Source organism: Lupinus angustifolius, chromosome LG18, assembly GCF_001865875.1.
Source record: "Lupinus angustifolius cultivar Tanjil chromosome LG18, LupAngTanjil_v1.0, whole genome shotgun sequence".
Classification (NCBI taxonomy): Eukaryota; Viridiplantae; Streptophyta; class Magnoliopsida; order Fabales; family Fabaceae; genus Lupinus; species Lupinus angustifolius.
In genome coordinates, this window is record NC_032026.1 from 11774887 (window position 1) to 11799735 (window position 24849).

At 33.6% G+C, this 24849-nt stretch overlaps 3 protein-coding genes and 1 pseudogene across 10 annotated transcripts; 2 read left to right on the plus strand and 2 right to left on the minus strand.

Annotated features, from left to right (window-relative positions):
- LOC109332553 lies at positions 875 to 1482 on the minus strand (annotated as a pseudogene).
- Positions 1904 to 7463, plus strand: LOC109332909 (protein WVD2-like 7). 7 transcript variants are annotated; one of them, XM_019568060.1, is made up of 10 exons: positions 2283 to 2584; positions 2753 to 2794; positions 2858 to 2903; positions 3128 to 3796; positions 3930 to 4409; positions 4523 to 4587; positions 5386 to 5482; positions 5573 to 5644; positions 5798 to 5902; positions 7055 to 7463. In XM_019568060.1, the coding sequence occupies exons 4-10, from the start codon at positions 3128 to 3130 to the stop codon at positions 7082 to 7084; spliced, it is 1518 nt and encodes a 505-aa protein (XP_019423605.1). In that variant the 5' UTR covers positions 2283 to 2584; positions 2753 to 2794; positions 2858 to 2903; the 3' UTR covers positions 7085 to 7463. The 7 variants fall into 7 exon arrangements, with proteins under 7 accessions (XP_019423607.1, XP_019423606.1, XP_019423605.1 ...); XM_019568057.1 differs by lacking the exon at positions 2283 to 2584 and having other exon boundaries at positions 2648 to 2794; positions 7055 to 7086; positions 7135 to 7456; XM_019568059.1 differs by having other exon boundaries at positions 2753 to 2903.
- Positions 7785 to 10752, minus strand: LOC109332226 (formin-like protein 8). Of its 2 annotated transcripts, XM_019567135.1 has the most exons (3): positions 9374 to 10752; positions 8589 to 9271; positions 7785 to 8537 (listed from the first exon to the last, which is right to left on the minus strand). In XM_019567135.1, the coding sequence occupies exons 1-3, from the start codon at positions 10474 to 10476 to the stop codon at positions 8050 to 8052; spliced, it is 2274 nt and encodes a 757-aa protein (XP_019422680.1). In that variant the 5' UTR covers positions 10477 to 10752; the 3' UTR covers positions 7785 to 8049. The 2 variants fall into 2 exon arrangements, with proteins under 2 accessions (XP_019422680.1, XP_019422679.1); XM_019567134.1 differs by having other exon boundaries at positions 7785 to 9271.
- Positions 16694 to 18127, plus strand: LOC109332145 (myosin heavy chain kinase B). Its single transcript, XM_019566993.1, has one exon. The coding sequence runs from the start codon at positions 16858 to 16860 to the stop codon at positions 18121 to 18123; it is 1266 nt and encodes a 421-aa protein (XP_019422538.1). The 5' UTR covers positions 16694 to 16857; the 3' UTR covers positions 18124 to 18127.

A 24849-nucleotide genomic window follows, 5' to 3' on the forward strand; every position in this document is an offset into this window, starting at 1 on the left:
AAAACATTCATTTTTGTATAATCCTGATACGGTGCGTTGTGCCTAAAGTTTAAGTTTTGTATTAACAATTCAATAAAAAAAATGGAAAACAAGGACAGATAAACTTTATCCCCACTTATTAAAATACATGACTCGAAGTCTCAGACCAACCATCTGGTTTTACTTTGATTAAACAAGTAATGTAACATGCCTATACCACAAACAAAGATAGTAAGAGTGTAAAATATATACACTAATATTGTAAAGATTTATACACATACACTTTATCATCTACCATTCATTTAGATTACTTTTTCTGATAAGTTAACAATAATTAAAAATCAATAGTGATAATACAATAATATTATATAAAATTATACACTGTCAATACATACATTTTTTTCCCTCATATTGTAATATAATAGGATGCTTTTGATGTCTCTTTCCCACTTTCATTTAAAATTTGACGATCTAACATCATTTTACACCTCTCCATAGGATTCCAAGCAGTTGCAAAAATCAACAATAATAAATAAATAAAAGTATAGTATAGTATATTGTTGACTATATAACATTTATTGTCTCGTACTCTCGTAAGGTGGGTCACAATCTAGTGTTATTAATTCTGATCGATTGAGAAACATTATGTCTCATTATTAATTATTGTTTGATATTAAGTAAATTGAACCATGGGAATTAATGATATAAGATTGTAGCAAGAACAACAAATGTTGTCCCAATTGAATCAACTCCATCAGCAACATAATCATCCTCCAAGATTTCTACTCATGGTGTCCACTATTCACTTAGATTAACTTTTTTGAAGAATCAATAATGATTAAATATATGAACAATGAATAATATACTGACAATGTATAAAATTCATATATTATCATTACATACATCTTTTTCTGTCTCCCTTAAGTATTGGATCAGTAATAGGAGGCTTGCTAGCAAATGTTGCAACATGTGCTAATTGTACACATGGGTTCTGGCTATTGAGACCAGACAAGGCCAGTGCTTGTACCTTAGTGTTGAACAACAAATGGATTAGGCTCTATGGAAAAACAAACGACTCAACGGGCTTTAAGTTCAGTAAAGACCCGATTCATTGTCAAAAGCCCACAAGCAGCTGGCCCCTGAGGCAAGTGGTAACTTCTGAGGCCCGTGGATGTGGGTGTTGTGGTATAATCCCATTACCCTAAATATCAACCCATACCTAGACTAGGCCCAATGTTAAGCCCAGGAAAGTTATTAGTATTTGTGTGAGTGACAACCAAATGTTGTTACCACTAGTGTTACCACCTCGGATAATGCTGATGTGACAAAATAGGACGAGGATGCTTGCTTTGGGTTAATGCATGGCACCCCATTGATGAAAAATATGTTTGTGTTATCTGCAATGCAGTAGTCTCAAATCGGGTCAAGGTCGGGTTTGTATTGACCCAATAAAAGATACATGGTTAAAAATAATAGTGGAAGAGAGTAAAATTGGATTCTCATTTTACCTTGAAACAAGTCAAACAATAGATATGTGCTAGTGGTAGCATAAGCCAAGTTATATAGAGCTGGTTATATTAATAAAACTTTGATATTTATATTTGAGTAGCTTAAGAGCATTGGAAGAGGGGTGATAAAAATATAAAAAGCCACACAAGTGGATGATGTGATTGTCTACCTTTTATTCAACTGTAAAGATTTGTAAGTCAAATCTACCTTTGCAAGCTTCATTATTCAATTGGGCTTGGGTCCATATGTGGAAGAAAACGGTTGTTTTGAGTTTGAGTTTTGGTAGGTGAATAAGGCATTAGTTTTATTCATAGTTTATTCAATTATGTCCTATACGTTATAGGATAATGATGATATATTTTAGTTGAACCAATTCAATCATGGTCCACATGTGGCTCAAATGAGTCTGATAATAAATTTTGAGACAGTCACATGCAACTTTTCACACACTACCTTCCTTGCATTTTCTTCCATGGTTCATCTAATCTGATCTAATCATTACTGTCTTGGAGAAGTGATTGGGTCTCTCTTGATCTGTGCAATATTTCTTGGTATGATTTAGCAAAATGTTATTCACATATCACAGTGTAGATTATATGTATCTCACATTTGTCTATATAGTAAAATTAGAATCTAGATGGATAATAATAAATAAAATAAAACAATTCATAGTGATAGTTGTGACTATGTGATTGTGATTGTGATCTCTCCTTGATTTATTGTTTAATTGAGGCTCCTTAATTTGAGGCAGCTAATTTCATATACACACATAAATTATTTTCTAAAAATTTGGATCCTTTTGTTCTCTCTCTTGTTACTATGTCCTTTTATTATGATATCTAAAGTCTAAACTTCTTCAACCTTGGACCACACTGTAAAGCACTACTACTCATTGCCATAAAAAGTTAAATCATCTTTAGGGAATAGAACATAGTTGTGAACTTGTGATCTAGAACTAGAACACCCTGAGGAGGGCCTCAACTTACTTTGCACTTTACTCTCATTTGAGTTGCTTTGTCTTCATGATTGAGTTTATCATCTTAGGAGTTTCCTGAAGTACCATAACCAGACAAAAGATTCATTACTGTAGAAAAAGGTGAATTAGAATTTGGAAGTAAACAAATTATTTGTTATCTCTTTTTACCCCACAAATCCACATGCACTTGTCCCTTCATGTCATTTATTTATTCATATCATTTGTTCAATTTATTATTTTTTTAGTTTTCTCTTGTACTATAGTAATTCTTATTCCTTGTCTTTTCAGTGAGATCCCTGTGAATGATTGTTCTCTAATTGCTTCTTTACATGCCATGTTTGTTTTTTTGCATATCTTCTCTGTCTTTGGGGTTTTAGCTTAGTAGTAATTTACTTATTTGGGTGAATTTGTTGTAGATGCAACAATATTTGAAGATAAGGTAAACCCTTTTGCCATTAAGGTTGTTTAAGATTGAAGTTCACATCTTTTTTATTACCTTTTTTGTTCCTTGCAAATCTGTCTGGCTATGTCATTAATTGATTCTCCAATTTATGATTGTTAAAATCCTGTGTTTTTTGTTTTGTTCTGAATTGTTCATGTGTTGGTTGCTTGCAATTATGCACACAAATTTTATTTTGTTTTCTTCCCCTGATATATAACCAGATGGGAGAGACTACTGCTGTTTCCAATTCTGCTTTGCAAGTTTCTGTTTCATTTGGTAGATTTGAGAGTGAATCTTTGTCTTGGGAGAAATGGTCTACTTTCTCTCCAAACAAATACTTGGAAGAGGTTGAGAAATGTGCCACACCTGGATCAGTAGCAGAGAAAAAAGCTTACTTTGAAGCACATTACAAGAAGATTGCTGCCCGGAAAGCCGAATTGCTGGCTGAAGAGAAGCAAGCAAAGGAAGAATCTTTCGGATCTGAAGATCAAAGTGGTTTAGATCTGAGTGGTAACAGTTGTGGGACTGATGCAGAACTTGATATATCCAACACTCAAGATTCCATTGAAGGGGCTAAGCAAGAAACCGGCTCTTTTGGTGAGACTGAGATCAGTAGGACCGAGGTGGATAATTTGGAGGAGGAAGTTGCCGTTTCAAGATATTGTCAAAGTTCACCAGTTAAGGGAGAGAACAGAGAACCAGAATGCAGATCACACAGTTCTGAACAAACTGATAAACCTGAAGAAGCTATCTGCATAAAACAAGAAGAAAATCTAAAAGTTGAAGCTGAATATGTGAAGGAGATCTCACATGTTGTGTACAAGGAGAAAGAAATGTCTTCCCAAATTGAAGCAAAAGATGTAAAGTTGGATCATCCAAAGGAACATAAGGTTTGGTTTAATTCATAAGTCCATCAGATTCATGTTCATTGGAAAATTAGAGTAGTGAAATCATAATTCATAATGGTTTAAGATTGGCTATTGGTTATCTAGTTTCATGTTTTTCACCATCTATTTTCGATAGGTTACCTTCATAAGCAATGGAGCCAAGACAAAGAAGGAAGCAATTCTACCCACATCTAAATCATTTCAAGTTTCCATGCCAAGAAGTTCAAAGCCTACAACAAAACCAACCAAAACATTGGCATCTGCCGCATCAACTAAAAGGGGAAATTCCCCATCTCTACCTAGGAGGCAAGCTACTTCCACTGTGGAGAGCAAAAATGTTTCTAACAAATCTTTGCACATGTCCCTGAGCTTGGGTCGAAGTAAACCTGATCTAGCTCCTCATACTACAATGAGGAAATCTTTCATTATGGAGAAAATGAGTGATAAGGACATAGCAAGTAATGTTGATCCAGCTCCTCATACTACAATGAGGAAATCTTTCATTATGGAGAAAATGGGGGATAAGGACATAGTCAAACGAGCGTTTAAGACATTCCAGAACAATGTTCACCAGCCGAAAACTTTTGGTGAAGACAGATCTTTGGTAAAAAAACAGGTAATTGCAAAAAATCATTATGGACAGCTTGTTGTTATTGTTGATAAATGCTCATATTTATCGGTAGAAATGTCATTGATTCATGAATGGTTTCCTATATATTTCTTGGACAGGTTCCTTCAAGGGGGACAGTGCCAAAGGTTTCAACATCTACGCCACTGCGGAAAGAAAATGGAAGGTAAATTTTTGGATCTGCACTAGTACTGTCCTGTCATTTGCACCAGTTTCATTTCCTTGATGTATTTTGTGTAGACTTTTATTGTTTTTCTCTTGTATACTTTAATGCATCCTAACAAGATTGTGAATTAGGTTGTGTGCTTAAGACTACCATCAGATGACACCACATTTTTGTTTGTAGCTTTCCTTTGAAGAATTCCTACCAAGGAAAGTACTGATAAATGTTCAATAAATGAAGAAGCATAGGAGTTTATCACTATTTAACGTAATTCAAATTTAGTTATAACTTGATTTGTCCAACATATCTCGTGACTTTAACTGAAATTAAGCCCACAAAACAAACATTAATGTGAAAATCACCATATTTTTTCTACTGAACTAGACTTCCTTCTACTTTCAGATTTATTGAAATCTACCTTTGCTTGTCATTGTTTTTCTCAATTTTTGACTTAAGGCTTTTCTGTTATCCAATATTATCGACTATAAACTATCAACTATCAACTATCAACTTCAGCCCCAATATTTTGTAATTATTTAACTGCATCTAATTGCTTACAAAAGCTCTCTTTTTACACCAGTCATTGAAGGCTACTTGAATTCCCAGTTTCAGCCCACAGGCTTTTCACCCCTTTTGGCATAGAAGTGAAATACTGATAATGTAGAGAAATATGGCTCAACCCACTTTCCTTAACACATCTAATAAGATTTCTATGGAAAAAAATCTAAAGCTCTATATTGATTAAAGTATATCGAGTTCAATTTTATGTATTATGACTCTCTTGATGTTATTTTTGAATAGGGCTACTAAGGTTGACAGTGTAGATAAAAGAAGTGGAGATTCTGTACGAACTAGTACGGGACCAAAAAGTGACATTAGAGCTGAGAAAGGGAAAGAGGTCAGGCTTGGTCTTGATGTTTTTCTCCTGAAAACAATGTTTGTTTCTACTAACCACATTGTTCTCTTTAACCTTGTGTTTTCTTATCAGTCTTCAAGAAAAATAGAGGATAAATCTAATGCAAAAGCGGTAGAGAGGACCCGTCTTCAATCAAAATTGAAGGTACTCTTTCATGGAACAGAATGCTTCTCCAGAAATGATAGGCATTTCTTATATTACTGCACATGCCATCACCTAAGTGTGTTGCATATATTTATAGTGTGTCAGAGATATTATGCATTAATGAATGTTTGAACTTTGTATTCCTCAACACAGGATGAAAAAGAAGCAGAGATGAAAAAGCTAAAACATAATTTCAAGGCAACACCCCTACCAGCTTTTTATAGGGGTCAAAAAGTATCAAAAAGTCATCAAGAAAAGGTATGCACTATACACCTTATTTCATCACTACCATGAAAAGTTGTGGACTTAATATAGAAGATATTTTCCTACATAAATTGTACTTTTGATGCATATTTCCTTGTGTTTAAATAGTATAAAGCTATCTGAAAAACACCTTTTCTTGATTGCATTCCTGAGACACGTGAAAATGATAAAGTTAAAGCTTAACTTTTAATTAAAGTCACCTAAAGCTTTTGTTCTCAATTTATAACTGGAGTCTAGTGATCCTACACGAGTCACGAACATCTGTGGGACCTGACTATCTTGTTCTGCTGTAAATAAAACTCCTGTTTTATGCCCAAATGGGCATAGTGGTTGACTGGTTGGTGGGTCACACTAGACATATTTGAAGCCTTAGGTTTCTTAAATATAGCACTGATGCAAATGGAGCTGAAGTTGGCTTATTATATATTTTTCTCAAAGATAATTATTGACAGTCCAGATTATGATCCATTTTAAGACCTTATTCATTATGTTCCATTAAATGAGCTCTAGGACATGACTTGTATTCTACTTTGGAAATAATTGCAATGATGCTATCTAGAGCCCTTTACTTGTTAAAATAGTTAGATTTGCCAATGATTTTTTACATATATATGTACCATAAAAATGAGGGAGTGGGAGGAAAGCGAAAGAAGGATGCCTTGATATTGAAATATTTTAAAACCTTTTTGGTTATATGAAGTTTCCAACATAATCGGATGCGAGACTAATCTTCGCTTGGGATACTGAGGCTGCACCACCCTTCAAGTGCTTTTCTGTGGGTTTGAACCCCTAAAAATGTAAAAAGGACGGCACAGTGTACGAGGCTCCCACCTACTGAGATTTGGGAGGGTAGATGCATGCAATCTTATCCTCATAAGCAAAGAAAATATTTCCAGGATTTGAACGCATGACCTTTAGGTCACAAGACAAACAACTTTACTATTGCGCTAGGCTCACCCTATGAGTTTGAACCCCTAATAATATTTTTTAGTCCCATCAAGCTTATTTATGGCTTGAGTCACCCCTTGTGGTTGACAATATTTTCTCAACTTGCACAGCTGACCATGTCCAGTTCCTATATCTAATTATTCTTTATAAAAAGTTGCTATTATGTTAACTGTTATTATTACATGTCCACTCATGCAGGGTGATGCTAAGACCGAGAACCGTCGATAGCCCCACACGCGGCGTAATCAAGGAGAGGGAAGAGGTTAGATACATGAGTGGATCAGGTAGACATGTTCACAGGAAATGTTTATGGCACAACTCAAGGCTATGATATTCTCAATTAGTAAGCAACATGGAAGCAATCTTGTAGTTATATAGGAGTATATGAACAATGTGAGTAGTAGGAAGAAGGAGTAGGCATCCTTTACTGATAATAAATCTCTTCCTCACGTCCCTTCTAGTCCTAGATTAATATATGAGATAGAAAATAGTATTGTATAATAATGCAAAAAGTTCTTGTAACAAGTGGTATCATTATTTCTTCTTTCTAACGTGTAGTACACCATATATCTTATTTCCATCTGAGTTTAAGTTGCTCCTTCATATATTTTTGTTGTTGGTATTTAAGGTTAAAGGAGAAAGACCTGTAGAAGTGCTTATAGTTGTGTAGTTGTCTATATTTTGCATGAGCCCAAATGTTGCACTCAATTATTGTTATTTATTGAGGGTTTGAGTCAAAAACATTTTTTGGGGTCAACTTAAAAAGTCTTAAATGACCTCATATTTTGCTCACTCTAGGCCAGATTATTATTTTAATTATATATAAACTATATGACAGTATAATATAATAACCGTTATAACTAAGTAGCTTACCCATTGAACAAGTTCATGTATAAGATAATAATCAATAACACAACTAATTTTAAAAAACATGCAAGAACATGCTTGTCCATGGAAGTGAATTTTTTCATAAGAAATGCGGAAATTAGATTACTTATGTAGGTAAAAAAAATTGGAGCCTCATTAATCATGGGTCTTGTGTCATGCACTTGCGGCACCCCTAAAGGGTCGGTTATATCCATAGTCATCAATTTTACTTGAATTATCATCGTAATATAATTAAATTTTACACTGTGATCCAAAAATTTTAACTTGTGCAAGAAAGATGGATGCCCTGTTGCCTTTACTGACTGTTACCCTGAACTTGCCTTAGACATCTTCCTCTTCTGCATGTTGCGAGCAATCTCAATGCAGGCTTGATCAACCATTCCTAGAAAATCCTTAACTATGACAAATAGATAAAAAGGATGTTCTGCACTATCTTTTGTAGCTCCTTGATAATAATTAGTTGTTCTCTTGACAAGTTCCATTATCCTTGTTTGCTCTTCTCTAACTGATTTCAATTCTTCCTCTACATTTTCAAGAAAATGGTTCATTCCTGTCACAAAGTTTCCCTCTTCATCACTTCCACACTGTGAAACAAGTTGTTTAATTTCAACCATCCTAGCTGTGAGTGCTGATATTGAACCAACAAAGCTGTTGTGATCTGTAAGTGCTGCTTTCTTTACATTGGAAAACTCCGAACTGACCCCTCCTACAATAGATAATCCTAGTGTTATATATTCCCTTTGTATTTGCTCATTTGAAACAACTGAGTTCTCAGAGCTTCCACTGCTGTTGCTGCTCCAACTGCTATTGCTCCGACTGCTACTACGACTCAGGCTGATATTGCGGCTAAGAGCAGCATGTTTTCCTTCGGAACGAACAACTTCTTCAACCACGAAGTGAAGCAATGTGGTTTTTCCATCAATGCTCTTCACATCTGAGAGCTTTCTTAGAGAAGCCAAGTTGAAAGCTTGAGCATTACCTCTATGAGTACCTGCGTTCATACAATTTCCGGCCTTAAGCACTGCTTCAAGAAGCTTCACAAACACTCCTTGGTTTCGAAGCTCCTTACACCCTAACTCTAGTGTCTGCAGAAGCTCCTTGATTTCTAGAATCTCAGAGTCATAGTTTAACCTGAAATGCATGGCATTTAAGCGCTTAAATGCTGAAGGAACAGCTTTGAGGATGTGATACAGGAATGACTCAGCTATAGCAAGTGTTGCTGGGTCTCCTTTGTATTCAAGTGTAAAAATTTTCTCCTCTTCTGTTGGGGCAACTCTAGAAAGCTTTTCAATGATCTCCGTATTGAGGCCTTGACCTTCGACGAGTGCATCGATAATTTCTTTTTGTGAAACTGCCATAGATTTCAAAACAATGGCAATGTTCTGCGATCTTCTTTGGTCAAGAAGGAAAGCTTTTGTTGATGGAGCTTTGGCATCCCTGGTTGGACTTGTTGAGTCATTTCCCTTCGAGGTACTTCGGTTGGTGGCAATGTTCCCGAAGAGAGCTTCCATAAGATCACCATCAACCCTGAAGTATTACATTCAAAATTTTAGAATGAATCATCAACAAGCACTAAGATGGAGGAATCAAAATGTCAGAAAATCTAGTTTCTTAGGAGCATAGGATTACCTGAAAGATCCCTTCATTTTGTCCCACACCATAGAATGATCAAGATTTGTATTCACCTTATCCCAATGCAAAGGCTTCAATTTTACTTGACCATTGCCAGTTTCTGACATATCTTCACCTGAAGAGTTTCCTCTCTTACTGGTGCTAACTGGCATTCCAATAGGGATAGGTGGTGGTTTTGATGATGACTTTGAGATAACTGCCTTTGGTGGAGGCGGCGGCGGCGGTGTTTGACTCTTTCTAGCCGGGGTTGATGGTGATGCCTGGCCTTTTCTTCCTAGAATTGGTGGAGGAGGTGGAACAGGAAGTGTTGGTGCTAAACTCTTTCTATCTGGCTGTGGTGGTGCAGGTAGTGAGGGTGGTCTTTGTGGTAAAGGAGGAGGGGATGGCGCAAATGGTGAAGTAGGATAATTTGGTTTGTGAACAACATTAATAGCATCTTCAACTGATAGAGAAACAATGGGAGGTGGAGCAGGAGGTAGAATTCTCATGATTGTATATGGTTTTTCAGGAAATATATTCATGTGTGAAGTTGATGATTTCCCTCTAAGCAGAGGAGTTTCTTGAATAGACCCTTGATTTCCTTCATGACAATCTTCTTGTTTGTTTTTGGCACTACTCAAAACCTTCTTTGAATTCTTATGCTCTTGAAGCTTTCTCCAATAAATCACATCCAAACCATTCTCATCAACAACTAGTCCCTTAATGTTTCTACCACTTTTCTCAAACATATTTATCTGAGGGGCTACACTCCTATCTCCAACAGAAGCAGTGCTGATTCTCTCCTTTCTCCTCCTTGCTCTAAAGCACCTTTGAACTAAAAGGAATAGTAAACCAGAAATAACAACAGAACTTGCTGCAGTTGCAGCTACAGCCTTTGCTATGTTACTGTTTGATGAAGAACTTTTAGATGCTGCCACTGGTCCTGTGGCTAGGAGCAATGGTGTTGGTGGTGATGCTTGTGGCTCAGGTAGTTGTGATGTTGGTGCTGGTTCTGTAGTTTGTATTGGATAGAATGTTTCAATGTTCTGAGTCTGACAATGGCAGGTTGGTATTACAAAATTATGTAAAACAAAGAGAAGGGTCAGAAGGAGAAGCATCATGTTCAAAGTGATAAAAGTTGAGAAGCAAAGATTACATTTACAATGAGGTTTCTAAAACAAGATATGCTATTGTACTTTTTTTCTTTTGTTTGATCATCATTGCAAGTTTATTTCTTTCTTTATCTTGTGCTGTTGGTTCTGGTTGCTGACAGCTTCAAAAGAAGTAAGCTATTGTGTTGAATATTTTTAGCCTAACCTTTAAAGTTTAAATACTGATACTATTCTAATGCAATGACCAACATGACCCTCTTGCTATTGTAATAGTACAATTCCATAGCCAGAGTTGGTCTGTGTTGAAAATCACTAGTGGACATGCAGCTAAGTTGAAAGTGGAAAATATATTTGATATCTCATAATTTGTGGGAGATCTAATCTCGCATCAATGATAATGAAACAAAACTAACAATAATAATAAAAGCTTAAATTTTTAATTGATATTATATATTTTCATTGATAGGGAAAAACATATGAGATATGATTTAAGACAACAAATCTCTTTTATTTAAAAGTGACGGGTAGACAAAGTCAAACATATAATTAAGGATACTGATTTGAAGTGGTACGGTGATGACTCAAACTTCAAAGGCTTTTTCAAATGCCATTATTTGTCCAACAGTAATCTAAGTTATGACTTAGTTTTTGTCTACAAATATGGTTATGAAAAAGAGCAGCCCTTTTAACTAGTGTTCTAGAAATTGGAAACAATTTCATTGTAGAACTTTTAGATAAAGGATTTGTTAGGATTAATAGTCTTCCTGGGGCCAACCCAGTACCCAAGGATTCAATATCCAGCATTGAAAGAGAGTAGCTCAACAAATTTGCTTTATTTTGGATAATAATGCAATGTCCTAACATATGGTACAGTGGTTGAAGAATGTAAATATAGTCATGTTGGCACTCTCATATAGTTATATGTGCTAGTGGCCCTTTTCTTTTCCTTTTTTCTTTCCTCTTCCATCTTCATTTGGTTCTTTTTTAGGGGTACCCAATGTCTAGTAGAGTTACATTGAAATTTATAGTACATACAAGTATATGGTTAAGTAATCTAAGATATTTTTATTTTAACTATAGCGAAATACTTAATTATCTGTAAGATTAATAGTGAAATTAATAGGAACAAACAAATAGAATGACAATTCTTCAATACACTTTTACTTTTAGTATAGTGCGGTACCTTTAGTTACACGGTTACACCAATTCCTTTGAACTATCTAATATCTAGAAATTCCTAAGGTGGTTGAAATTTCTAAAAACATACACTAAATCAGTTGTTTGGGAGTATATCTACTGTCTCATATTTAGTGTCACTTCATATGTCATGGTTTTGAGATTTGTCAGAGAGTTACTTCAAAAGTAAATTTTAACTTAAATATATCTTTTTCGACCAATCACAAGGTCATGCCACATGGAGTGACACTAAATATAAAATAACAGATATGCACCCACTTATTTCAAGGTAGTTTTATTCAAGATATAGAGAACAAACCCACCTGAATAAAAATAAGATTGTATGTTCCTAACCACTGTCTTAGTTTCGCTTTGATTACTATTTACATAGAATAATTCGTGATTTTATAGAAATTGAGTGGTTAGGTGAAAGTGTTACACAAATACAAATGATAGTTTGAGTTATATTCAAGTCAGAGTTAGAGAAGTTCAAATTCAGACAAGGTCACACTTAGAATGGAAACCCGAAATGGTGAAAGTAGAAAAACTTCACTCATTCACTGTACTCTCACGTTCAACCCAGAAAAAGCTTTACTGATCTTTGAAAGAGAAACATAAAAATGTGTTGAAATAATGAAAATTTAACATGGGATAACCTAAAATTATGGGCTTAACTAAAAGATCAAGAAAGGTGCAGTTTGGTAATCAAACAATATTGCTTGTTCTTGTTCAATTCTGCTAAATTAGTTCCGAATTCAAATGATCACGAAGTTGGATTTTTACCCAGCAAGAATGAAATCTAAATTTATTTTTAAATTTGAACCCTTGTATTTCTACATTTTTTTCTTACATAATTTCTAACTCATTACTTTTCCTGTCATCTCTTTCTTTTTTCTATCGCATCTCAAATTGCATGGAGTATTCTTGGCATTGGATTCAATTTAATCGGTGACTAGTGTGACCCATATGATTGCATGTACACATCGATAACGCAATACCTGCCATGTATACTACTCTGATGATAATTGGTGAATACATGCATACTGAATATTTGAACAGAACATGCAAAATACATAGGTAGACATCCTCTTCATCACAGTCCAGGAATGTGAGACCTAGATTAATTTGATTATTTGAAAAAAACTTTAATTAAAAACAATTTAAAATTTGCATCATTAAATTTTTTTAAATGTCACGTGTCACTATCTCATACAAGGGACGACTATTTTCCACCTGTTGATCATCTATTGCCAGGAGGTTACAATAGGTAGGGTGTTACCTATGCCCTTCGCCTGCCTCTGTGTATCTCAAATACAAAAGAATAACTAACTTTTTTCTCATCAAGATTATAGATTATGGTTTCAGAAGATAGTGTGTTTGTTTCTATGTGGACTAGAATGCAGCCAGATTATGCTGCAAACATGTGGAATAAAGCACTGAATAAGCCACTAGGGTCTGAGGTATATCTTGATATCGATTTAAACCATTTAGTGCACAAGAAAGAGTATCCATTGGCAGTCAATACATTTTAGAAATCATATATATTAGATGTTCCATAATTTACATAAATGAATATATGGATACAAGATGTTTAGGATTGCCAGTGAATATATTGCACCATATGTTTACATAATTTACATAAATGAAAATATGGATATTAGATGTTCCGAATTATTGTTACATCATGCTGAGAACTAAATGTTTAAAAAGTTCCTCTCCAAAATTTAGCTCAATATATCACCATTTAATTATATTTATTAGTATTGTAGGATCTCTTGTGGAATAATTTGGTGTACTAGTCTACTTCTATGCATGGGTTTATTATTTTGTTGTTAATGGCATCACATTTGTGCGTTTTCCGGGTTTAGATTTGCATGACATTCTAGTTGAGACCGAGAAGCGTGGGATAGCTTTTGATCAATTGCTTATCATTCCAGAACAAGTAGAATGGATATACAGTGATGGGAAATTAACAACATGTGTTGCTTTTATTAATTCTTTCAATGTACAAAGAGGATGGAACTTTTGGTCCAATTTATAGCTCTATTCAAGTGACTGAGAATTTACTGTAAGCCATGCTGCTGCCTCAGTCATAGGATGCATGAATCTCTTTTTTATTATGATCCCTGTTTCTTATGTTTCTATGTGTTATTATTTGCATATTGTCGATGCATACATGCTTAGATTTTTTTAGGATAATCAATCACGTATACCAATATGGTGCAAAAATGAGAATGACCAACTTCCCTTTTGCTAGATTCTTGGTGAATATAGGATGGAATTGCTTGCCTCTATGAACGACCAATGTCCTCTTCCACCAACTTAATTATATGATAGGCCCTCTCATTGTGGAATCCATCTCTTCTCCCATCTTTTATGTTATTTTGATTTTGCTTCTTTTCTTATACTTTAAGACATGTTGTACTTTGCTATTCTCCAAGGAGAAAAAGATTATTCATTCATAAAGTAATTTTTATATTATCACTATATCATTCATCATTTATATTTAATATTAATAATTTTTAAATATAAATAATACAAATGAATAATGAATATATATTAATTGTGTATAAATCTTTACACTATCAATACATTAGTGAAAAATATATTGATTGTATATATATATATTTTTACGATGTCAATGCATTAATTTAATGTGTCACTTTTTGTTATTTTAATTTAAAGACTTAAACTTGTTCATAATCAAATTAAAATTAAGATTGTCACATATTTCATTTTTTCAAATAAACCATCATATTTCCTGCACAAAATTCATCTTCTATCTTGTTACATAATTTACAGATGATTGAAAGCTTTTTAAACTTGAATAACTAATAAATTAACAATAAAATATTCAAATTGATATATCAAGTTAATTCCCTCTTGCTCATTGAAATGTATCTAGTAGAATTTTTGTATAAAATTACATATATTATCAATATTAAGCGATTTATAAAAATCTTTGGGATCTTGAGACTTTGACTTTAAAGTTTGATAAAAGCAATATGTGATTTCATAATTTATTTTATCATGTACAAAATTATTATAAACTTAAATAAAATTATAGTATTACAAGTAATATCAACATCAATACATATAAAAAAATTGGACTCATTATCTACAATTTTTAGAAGAAACAAACAAATTGTGTTATACATATTTATTAAACCACAAATTAAAATAAGCTCGAACAATTATTTCCAAAAAGTCGTTTAGGTGTAAGTAAAAAAGTTAAAAACTATTTTAATAAATTTAAAAAAATCAGGAGGCAGCTGCCCCGATTCTTTCTTAATTTTATGTTATTTTTATAATTTTTTTCTTATTTTAAAAAAATTATAGTAGACAACAAGCAAATTCGCCCCACACCTATCTAGGACAGACAGTAATGGTATTGCATACATTTTTTATAAAGGGATTTGTTCTTGTCTATCCTAGTTTAGATGAATATTGCCTATGAATAGAAAATCGAAAATAATCAATATTAGTAGAAGTGATTAGTAGAAGTGATTGAACATGAAGATAAGCATATAGATCCCTAATAAGATGTACATTTATAGGTAACCTATATAATAATAATTTTAATGATGGTGCTCTAGACAGTTTTAATATCCATTAGTTTGGAATGATAATTTATAGCTGCTCTCATATTCCACATAAACCCAAAAGCTAAACTACAAATAAAATAAAAGTGAGGACATTATATCGCAACTTGCAAAGAATAGGTGAGGAAATTTCCCAAGTTGCTTCTTCTTACCCTCTTATGTGGAATTATCATGTTTGATCTCATAACACCAACTAGTGGCAACTCAAACAGTACCCAGATTACAAATCTGTGTGCTGGAAAGTTTTTCCCAACTTGTTCCTGGGGCCAGCAATTTGGAAGCGTTGGCCCATTTCCCATAAATTTCAGATCAAATTCACACACGGATATAACCTTTACCCATATTCTCCACTTTATCATTGTATGAACTTGTTGACCCAATTATGCAAAAAAATTCCCCCACTTTGACTTTACTATTTTTATATTATAATTGTTTATTTATCATAATTTGAAAAATTATTACAAACAGATTTATCCTTATCCCCCAGTTTTTTTTTTATAAATACACACATCTCACAAAGATATCACTACTCTAGATATGCTGTATGCAACATGAATTTATCATTTTGTATAATTTATTCAACATTTATTATTATTTAAGAGGAATAATAGATCTGTAGATTTTCAATGAAACTTGGAAGAATAAAATGGTAAGGCGTATTAATAAATCAAGAAAATTCGTCACTTTTATTAATAAAAGTGTCTTATACTAACTACTAGAAAGAAATTATATTATCTATTGACGTCAAAGGTCAAGGAAGCCCAATAACCTGCTTGATACATGTTTATTGCTTAAATTAGCATTAAAGTTTGAATTCTCAGACCTTGGATATTTTAATCAATAATAAATTGTGATTGTGTAAAACAAAAACAAAAACTCACAATCATAATCTCATGTAATTAAATATTATTTTGGATACCAACATATTAGATGTACTGGACAAATAATTGAGTTTTTTAAGTATGAGGTTCCATTGATAAGTGTATAAAGAAAACTTTATTTATACATTCAATAATCTAATTTATACTTCGAAATGAACTAATCTATAGTTCTAGTTTGGTGTACCTGTATTTATTTTTTGTCTTTGCATTTAAAATTATTTGATTAACTATTAGGATAATTGGCATGAGTAACTGGGAATTGATGAATATTGATTTTAATTACACCAATCACTAGTCTAATGAATACTTATAATTGAATATTGTTGGTAGAAATACAATTTACTTCATTACCCAATGCATGCTAGAAAGATCCAAATTTATAAAAAATTGCCCTAGCAAAAATTGGTAAAGAGAACAAGTGCCAAATAATATAAGATCTAGTTCCTTAATTAGTCATGCCAAATTGCAAAAAGTAAAGTGTCAACTAATATATTATATAACATCTAGGTCCTTAGGCATGCCTAATTGCAAAAAAAAAAAGTGTCACTAATATATTATTTAACATCTAGGTCCTTAGACATGCCTAATTGCAAAATGCTAATATGCGCAGTAGCCAATTTGTAAAGTGCTAACATGAGCATATCTCAATTTAAAAGTATAAAACACAACCACCCCTTATATTTCCTCAAAACTCTCATTCTCAAGAGAGAGAAAGAACCTAACAAAACAACATGAGACTTCTTCAATGTCCCTCATGTTGCAACTTAGATAACAAAGAATCACAACCTCATTCCCATAATCATCTTAATTCAGAATCATCAACCTCTTCTTCACTCTCTTCACAACCAAGTCTTCCTTCTGTTCCTTCACTAACCTCACAACCTCAAACCCAAACCACACACCACAAACTCTTAACCACAATCAAAGGCCACTCTTCTCCCATCTTTTCCCTTGCTTTACATGGTAAGTTTCTATATAGTGGCTCCTCCAACAGTGAGATAAGAACATGTATCAATAACAATGACAACAATAACACTGTTGTAGCAATCAGCAATGGAGCCATAAAGTGTTTAATTGTTCTTGGTGATAAACTTTTCAGTGCACACCAAGACCACAAAATCCGTGTTTGGAAAATTGAAACAAATAGTTCTCCAAACCAAAGATACAAATGCATAGCAACCCTACCCACTTTCAATGACCGATTTTCAAAGCTGTTTTCTTCAAAGAACTATGTGAAAGTTCGACGGCATAAAAAGTACACGTGGGTGCATCACGTGGACACTGTTTCTGCTCTTGCTTTGTCAAGTGATGGTTCACTTCTTTACTCAGCTTCATGGGATAGAACATTCAAGATATGGAGAACCTCAGATTTCAAGTGTTTGGAGTCAGTTAGAAACGCACATGATGATGCCATCAATGCTTTGGTTTTATCCAATGATGGAGTTGTTTACACAGGATCTGCTGATAAGAAGATCAAGGTATGGAAAAGTAGTGATACTGATAAGAATCATCAAAAGCATCATACTTTGTTAGGAACATTGGAGAAGCATAAATCAGCAGTGAATGCATTGGCTCTTAGCACAGATGGGTCAGTATTGTATTCTGGTGCATGTGACAGATCAATTTTGGTATGGGAAAACAAAAGTGCTAATAATAATGATATTGGTAGTGGGAATAATGATTTTAATATTGTGTTAGTGGGTGCATTAAGAGGGCACACAAAGGCTATATTATGTTTGGTGGTGGTGGCAGATTTGGTGTGTAGTGGTTCAGCTGATAACAGTGTTAGGATATGGAGGAGAGGGATTGAAAGGAATTATTCATGTTTGGCTGTATTGGATGGACATAGAAAACCTGTGAAGTGTTTGGCTATGGCAGTTGAATCCAATAATGGTGGTCCTAATGATGATGATGATAATAGTTCATATCTTGTTTATAGTGGTAGTCTTGATTGTGACATTAAAGTCTGGCAAATACGTATTCCAAGCTTGTTTTGATTCATTTTTTTATTAAATATATTTCCTATTTGTGCGAGTTGGTAAATATAATGAGCATATTTATGTTATGCAAGTTATTTCTTATTTGTGTTATTCCAGTAATAATGTAATACAGCTTGTACATCATGTCGACCACCTATATCATTTTAGGAATTTTAATGATATCTCATTCCAATTAAAAATTATCATGTAATTAAAAAAATAGTTGCATAAGCATAAAATATTTTTTGTACATTACTTATAGGAATGTGATTGATTTAAAATATGGAAACAAGAACTTTTTGGGATATGTGATTCTTGTTTGTACGTCATATATTCATATGGAGATTTTGTTTTGATTGATGTCTCATTTCCTATCTTGAATTAATTTCTTTTTCTTTATTTATATGACAATATATGACTAGTTGAAGGTAGAAAATAAGAAATTGTTAGGATGCAATTTCTATCCTATATTTTGTTAGCAAACTGAAATATTAGCATATACTTCACTTTGAAATGGATTTGATGTTTGCTATACTAATATAAAATAAGTATGAATTGCGTGTCATGTAGGGAAGGATTAGATAAAATAGTGTCAAAAAAGAGACAAACTTATGACGTCGGATATGAGCTAAAAGGAGTGGATAGTTTTCCTACACCGTTTCGCGTGTGAGACTTAAGTGCAAGTTGGCGACTGCAGTGTTATCCAGAAAGAAAAATAGTTTATCGACATCAAAATATGTTATCAATATGATTTTTATTTTTCATAGGAAAATGTGTATAAGAAGATAAGAAGTACATATGAAATAGAGATAAATGTGGATGATATGAAATACAAGGTTAAATTGTTGATGTGGAATTAAATCTAGAAACTTTTTCAAGTTCTCTAATGTGTGAGATGTAAGGGTACTTCTAATTTTGGAGAGGAGAGGGCCATTAAAAAGTAAAGTATAAAACAAAAAACAATATTATGTTATTTTTATGGTTTTATTTATGATTAAGCGACTCTTGTTATTTTTTAAAAATAAAAATAAGAAATTTATGATAAAGGAAAGAGTAACGATATTTCCAACCAAATTTTCTTACACTATAAAAAAGTGATGTACATCACTTATAAAAAAAAGTATTATTAAATTTTACGTCACATATCATTTTACTATGATATAAAAGATTTATAAGAAAATATATTATTTTTGATTCAGAAATACTAGCTGCAACTGATTAGATAATATAAACAGTTAATAAAGGAAAAAGGGAAATCAGAATATAGGTGCAAGGAAAGAGGGAGCAATGCTTTGCCATGATGGTTGGAGAGATATAATTTGGAAAAGTACTTAAAAGTTTAAGGATTTTGTAATTTGGAAATATCTCTTGTCATCTCTTTACCAAATATCACGTAATTTATCTGTCTTATTTTTTTCAATTAATTAATCAGTTATTCTAGAAAGTACGGTGCATCCATGCACAAATTATATTTATATTTTTTATAGTTTAAATAGTAAGTAAACCTTAACGTGTAAACTATTTTCTTGGACTCAAATAATGGAATCTAATTTTTTTCTCTGCTCTCATACCTAACGTAAGGAAAGGGACATATACCTTGCGTTCCATAATTGTACGTGCAGTATTAATTAATTCATGGAATCAAGGTCCACAATTATAATCAAGGTATCAGCATTATGAAATTATTGTTTTGTCACCATATCAATTATGATGACATAGAAAATATTTTTTTCAGAATTGACCATGATTATATAAACATATCGTAATGAGAATTGTGATTGTATTATTTCTCTTCCTTTGATTTTGGTTATTTTTCTGTAGTCTATAGCAGGCTCTACAAACAAGCTTAATTTCAATCCTATTTAAGAAATAATTAATCAGCATGTTTTCCTAGTCAGGGAAATCCGAACACCGAATAAAAAAAAATTGATTTGGTGTTCCGACAGAAGCAACCAAGATGGCATGGCATCAAGAGGGAAAGATGTCTTTAGTCATTAGTGCTTACTCATTACAATAGGTACCGACCTGTGTTTTATTCAATTTTTCAGCTTTTCAATCATTAATCTTACAATTATATGTCTGCCTTTGTTTGAATGGATGAGATAATATTACCCATAATCATATTATGAGAAATATATCATGTATCGGTCAGTATTATAAAATCTCACTATACCACTAAATATTATTATATTAGTTTAAAGGTTAAAGTTTTAATTTTTTATAATATCACTTATTAGAGAGACGATCGTACTCCCAAAATTATTTATTTATCCATAAGCTAAGAATATATTATTGAAGAGACCAAAAAAGATATTCACACAAATACTACTGCCGAAAATGTTGTTGTTGGATATTTTGGAAAATATGTTTGGTATTACTCATTATTTCTCCCAACATTTTTTGAGAATGGCTTGGAAATTTGTTTGATTTTTTATGTCAACTGTACATTTATCAAAATGCTCCCGATACATAAAATAACATTTGAATATTAATTTTAACACATGACTAAAAACGGAATAAAATGTAAAAATTGAGGTCATCATCACACTTATATAATATAAAAATATATTTATAGTTATTAAAAATTCTTGTTATTAATATTTATGACCATATTTTATTGAACACAATACTAAAGTTAAGATTTAATAGAAATTCAATGATAACATGTACTCTACGATGATGGTTCGTTTGCTAGCATTATTAGCTACATGACTTTCTTAAAGTGAACAATCAATTTTGCATTAATGTGAGATCATTATAATGTTTCTTTTATAAATTCAGAAAAAATGTGGATCCTAATTCATATTTTATTATTATTCATTTTTAAAAAATGTAATACAAATAAATGATGATTATGTAGTTATTGTATATAATTTTTTTTACATTGATAGTTGTTCTTTAGTGTTAAGAGTGGATGGTCGGAAGTTGAAGAGGATGGTTAGAAGAGTATGTCTGGTTTAATGCAGGAAAACAAGTAACCTAGTCGGACGATCTTCTGGACCCGTTAGGGGAGGTACTTGAAAAGATTCTCCGACAATCAAGTCAGTAGAGTATTCTAGATAGAGAAAGAGAGTAAATAAGAAAGAAGTTAGAGCAATAAGTGTAGCAATAAATGAGAGGATGAGAATTAATTATACTCCATGTCTGGTCTCTTCTATTTATAGAGCTTAGGAAGTGCTGAGATGGCATCTGGTCATTGACCAGCATCTAACGGGTACGAGGGATGTACTACTTGACCTGAAGATCTATCCTTGTCGATTTGTTTGACAATGATTGTGAGTCTGACACTGATTGTGAGTTAGCGGCGTATTAGGGCAGGTAGAATGTTCAGGCGGCGTGACAGGTGGTATGTTGTCAGACACTGATTATGAGTCAGCGGCGTGACAGGTGGTATGTTGTCAGACACTGATTATGAGTCAGCCGCGTGACAGGTGGTATGTTGTCAGACACTGATTATGAGTCAGCGGCGCATTAAATGTTATGTCAAAAGTGCATTAAATAACGTATCAAATGTCTTAATGTTGCGTTAGGAGCATTTATTGCATCTGCCGCATGTGGATTCATCTGAGGCGAACGACGGGGATATACGGAGTACTGCACATGATACTCGGGTAAAAGGGGACAACCCGAGGATGTTGGGCTAATAGATTCTTTTGAGGTTGGAGGCCCAAGTATGACTAGGTTGGAACAGTTGCCTCTAGTCTATTGGGCCTGTCAGATGTGACCGGGCTAGTAGACTCGTTGGGGTTGGCAGTCTGGGGTATGACTGAGCTGGAATAGTTTCCCCTAGTCTTTTGGGTCGGTTAGAGGTGACCGGGCTAGAAGAATCATTATGACTTGGAGTAATGGAATAGGGGTAGGTTCTTTAGGTAGGTATAGGGGGTAGGTCATGATGGCTAAGGGTTTTTATTAGACACGTGGGGGGATACTTGGCGTTTCATCTGAAATTGGAACGATAGATCGACGCGTCTGTTCGTTTCAATTCTATTGCTTGAGTTTCTGTGTCACCGTTGGATTGACCTTGAGTGATTATGAACGAGTGGATGCACATTTTGGGCTGGCCCCCCTATGGAGGTCTAGGCTAGGGTTTCTCCCTATAAATATGGGTTCCTTCCTTCATTCTTCTTCACTTTGCTTTCTGAGAAATTATCTCTTGTCGAGTATACACATTGTTTAATCCGATCTTCAATTTTCTTCTAGAATCTTCTATTTCTCTTAATTCGGCAACATTCTCTTTCTCTTTTGCTTTTTAATAACATCATAGGCAGTTATGGCATCGTTGGGCGGGGATTCGAGCCCTGATGAGGTGGAGATCTTACTCAGACCTCCACCCATTTTTACTAGCGCAACTCGCCAACACCGTTAATGAGGCCAACGCGTTGCTGCCTCGGTTAGTAGTCGCTCCTCTTGGAGGCGATCTATCCATATGTCCTTGCTAGCCTTGTTGCACGACCTGAGGGAGAAAAAGGTCGGGCATGGGGTGATTGACCGGACGGCTTTTTCAGAGAAGTGGCGCCCGGTCTTGGAAAATTTGTCTAGTTCAGATTTTGACACTTCCTCTTATGACAAGTCCACTATGAGGCATAATTTTTCTGATCGAGCCGATCAATTTACCATCCCGAAGGACATGGCTGGTAGCGAGTGCCGCTACTGGTGGGTCAATCATGATCTATCCTTGTCGATTTGTCAGGGGTAGGTAGAATGTTCAGGCGACGTGACAAGTGGTATGTGGTCTGACACTGATGGCGAGTCAACGGTGTATTAAATGCTATGTCAAATGTGCATTAAATAATGTGTCATAGGTCTTAATGTCGAGTCAGGAGCATTTATTGCATCTGAGGCGAACGATGGGGATATGCGAAGTACTGCACAAGATATCCGGGTAAAAGGGGACAGCCCGAGGATGCCAGACTAATAGATTCTTTTGAGGTTGGAGGTCCGGGTATGACCGGACTAGAACAGTTGCCTCCAGTCTATTTGGCCGGTTAGAAATAACCAGGCTAGTAGGTTCTTTGGGGTTAACAATCTGAGATATAACCGGGCTAGAACAATAATACATTAATATTACACTCTTATAAATTTTATTGCTTGAATCTGATGGCCAAATAATTTTTTACGGAACCTGAACATTTTACCTAGGTTATATCCAAAAGACTAAAAAACCTGAAAAGAAATATTTTATTCCCGTCTCCCCATTTTCAAGAATAACACAAAAATCATGGAAACTATATTTTAAGACAAAATACACAAACCCCCGTAACCTCTATCAAGCTTGAATATGTGGTTCCTGTTACATAAGTCAAAGTTGTATGTCTCCACGTCACTGACCCCCCTTATATATTAGTTATTACTATTTTTTTTGGCGTAAGCACCTAATAATTTGATGGCAACGAGCACCAACTTCTCTATTTAAATTTCGAGTTTACTCATTAATAACTTTTCCCACTTGTGAAAGATATTTAATTATACATAGAAATCCAGAGAATAAGCATGTACCAACGGCAGCATTTAATTTATTTTCGTATTTCATACAAGAGATTCAATGGACTTTTCCGATATAACCAAGGGCGTATGAGAAAAAATATAATTGATGAGGAGCACATTGCTAAACAACAAAACCATTGAATCTCACATTGATTGCTTTTGTAAATATTTTATCATATCCCTTAGTCAATTTGAAATTATTTTATTTCATCTTGGGTTAAAGTAATTATCTATCAGTGTCATATATAGGAGTAGTAGGTCTGATATAATATAGAGATTTGAACTAGTTATTTAATTTATTACTAGTGGGTTGGAAGTTGGGTTAAAAGTCCAAGGACGCAATTTTAATGTCACGTGTCTCCTCCGAAAAATTGACTTTTTATTCAGAAAAACAAGGCATTGATGGAATTCATATACAATTATAACATATTTATATAACAACAAAGTGTTACTCAAATGGTAAATGAACTTATTGAATCTTCAAGGTCGAAAGTTCAATTTTGGGAGCGATATTTGTTGACAAGGTAATTACGAATTCAAAAGAGATTAGTTCCTTATCAAAAAATGAGAAGATATATTTGGTAGGGATGACAACGGGACGAAACCGACATGGTTAGTGCTTTTCGTAACCATACTCGCACTATTTACGGGTACTTGCACGAGTAGCAGGTATTTGCGTGTACCTTACGAGTTTTTAAGTTTCAATATATATTTATATATTTTATAATAATTAATACATATAAAATAATTGTTATGTGGATAATAAAATTTATATACATGTTAAATTTATCATATATTTCAATCACTAAAATTCAATATAACATAATACAAAAATAGAGAATATATAATAATAAAATGTAATATATATATATATAAATTATTTAATTAAAAAATAAATTTATAAATATGCAGGTAAAACCGGTGCGAGTATCATGATACTTGCTCTCACCAATAAGCTATTTATACGGGTACCTATTGCGGATATTTTAGCGGGTACCAATAGGGCGGGTATTTTTTGCCATCCCTAATGGTGGTCCCAAAAAAACTACTTATTTATACATGTCCAAATATCATCAACTTGATTGTTAGATGATTGATTTCCTTAAACATAATGTTAGAATCCAATAATACCAAATAATCATCTTCTAATTGGGGAAAAATGATATTCAATAATTAATTCTCAGGTAGATTGGTGTGCCCACTTTACTTAATTTCCCATGATACTAAAAAGAATTTTCTAGTTTCTCTTCAACAGTATCT

Bases quoted from the DNA above. Each gene is read 5' to 3' on its own strand.
- LOC109332226 (XM_019567134.1), bottom strand. From the start codon at position 10,476: ATGATGCTTCTCCTTCTGACCCTTCTCTTTGTTTTACATAATTTTGTA. The intron at 9,272-9,373 runs GTAATCCTATGC...GTAATACTTCAG, and splicing joins AAAATGAAGGGATCTTTCAG to GGTTGATGGTGATCTTATGG.
- LOC109332145 (XM_019566993.1), top strand. From the start codon at position 16,858: ATGAGACTTCTTCAATGTCCCTCATGTTGCAACTTAGATAACAAAGAA.
- LOC109332909 (XM_019568062.1), top strand. From the start codon at position 3,128: ATGGGAGAGACTACTGCTGTTTCCAATTCTGCTTTGCAAGTTTCTGTT. The intron at 4,410-4,522 runs GTAATTGCAAAA...TTTCTTGGACAG, and splicing joins GATCTTTGGTAAAAAAACAG to GTTCCTTCAAGGGGGACAGT. The intron at 5,483-5,572 runs GTCAGGCTTGGT...TTTTCTTATCAG, and splicing joins GAGCTGAGAAAGGGAAAGAG to TCTTCAAGAAAAATAGAGGA.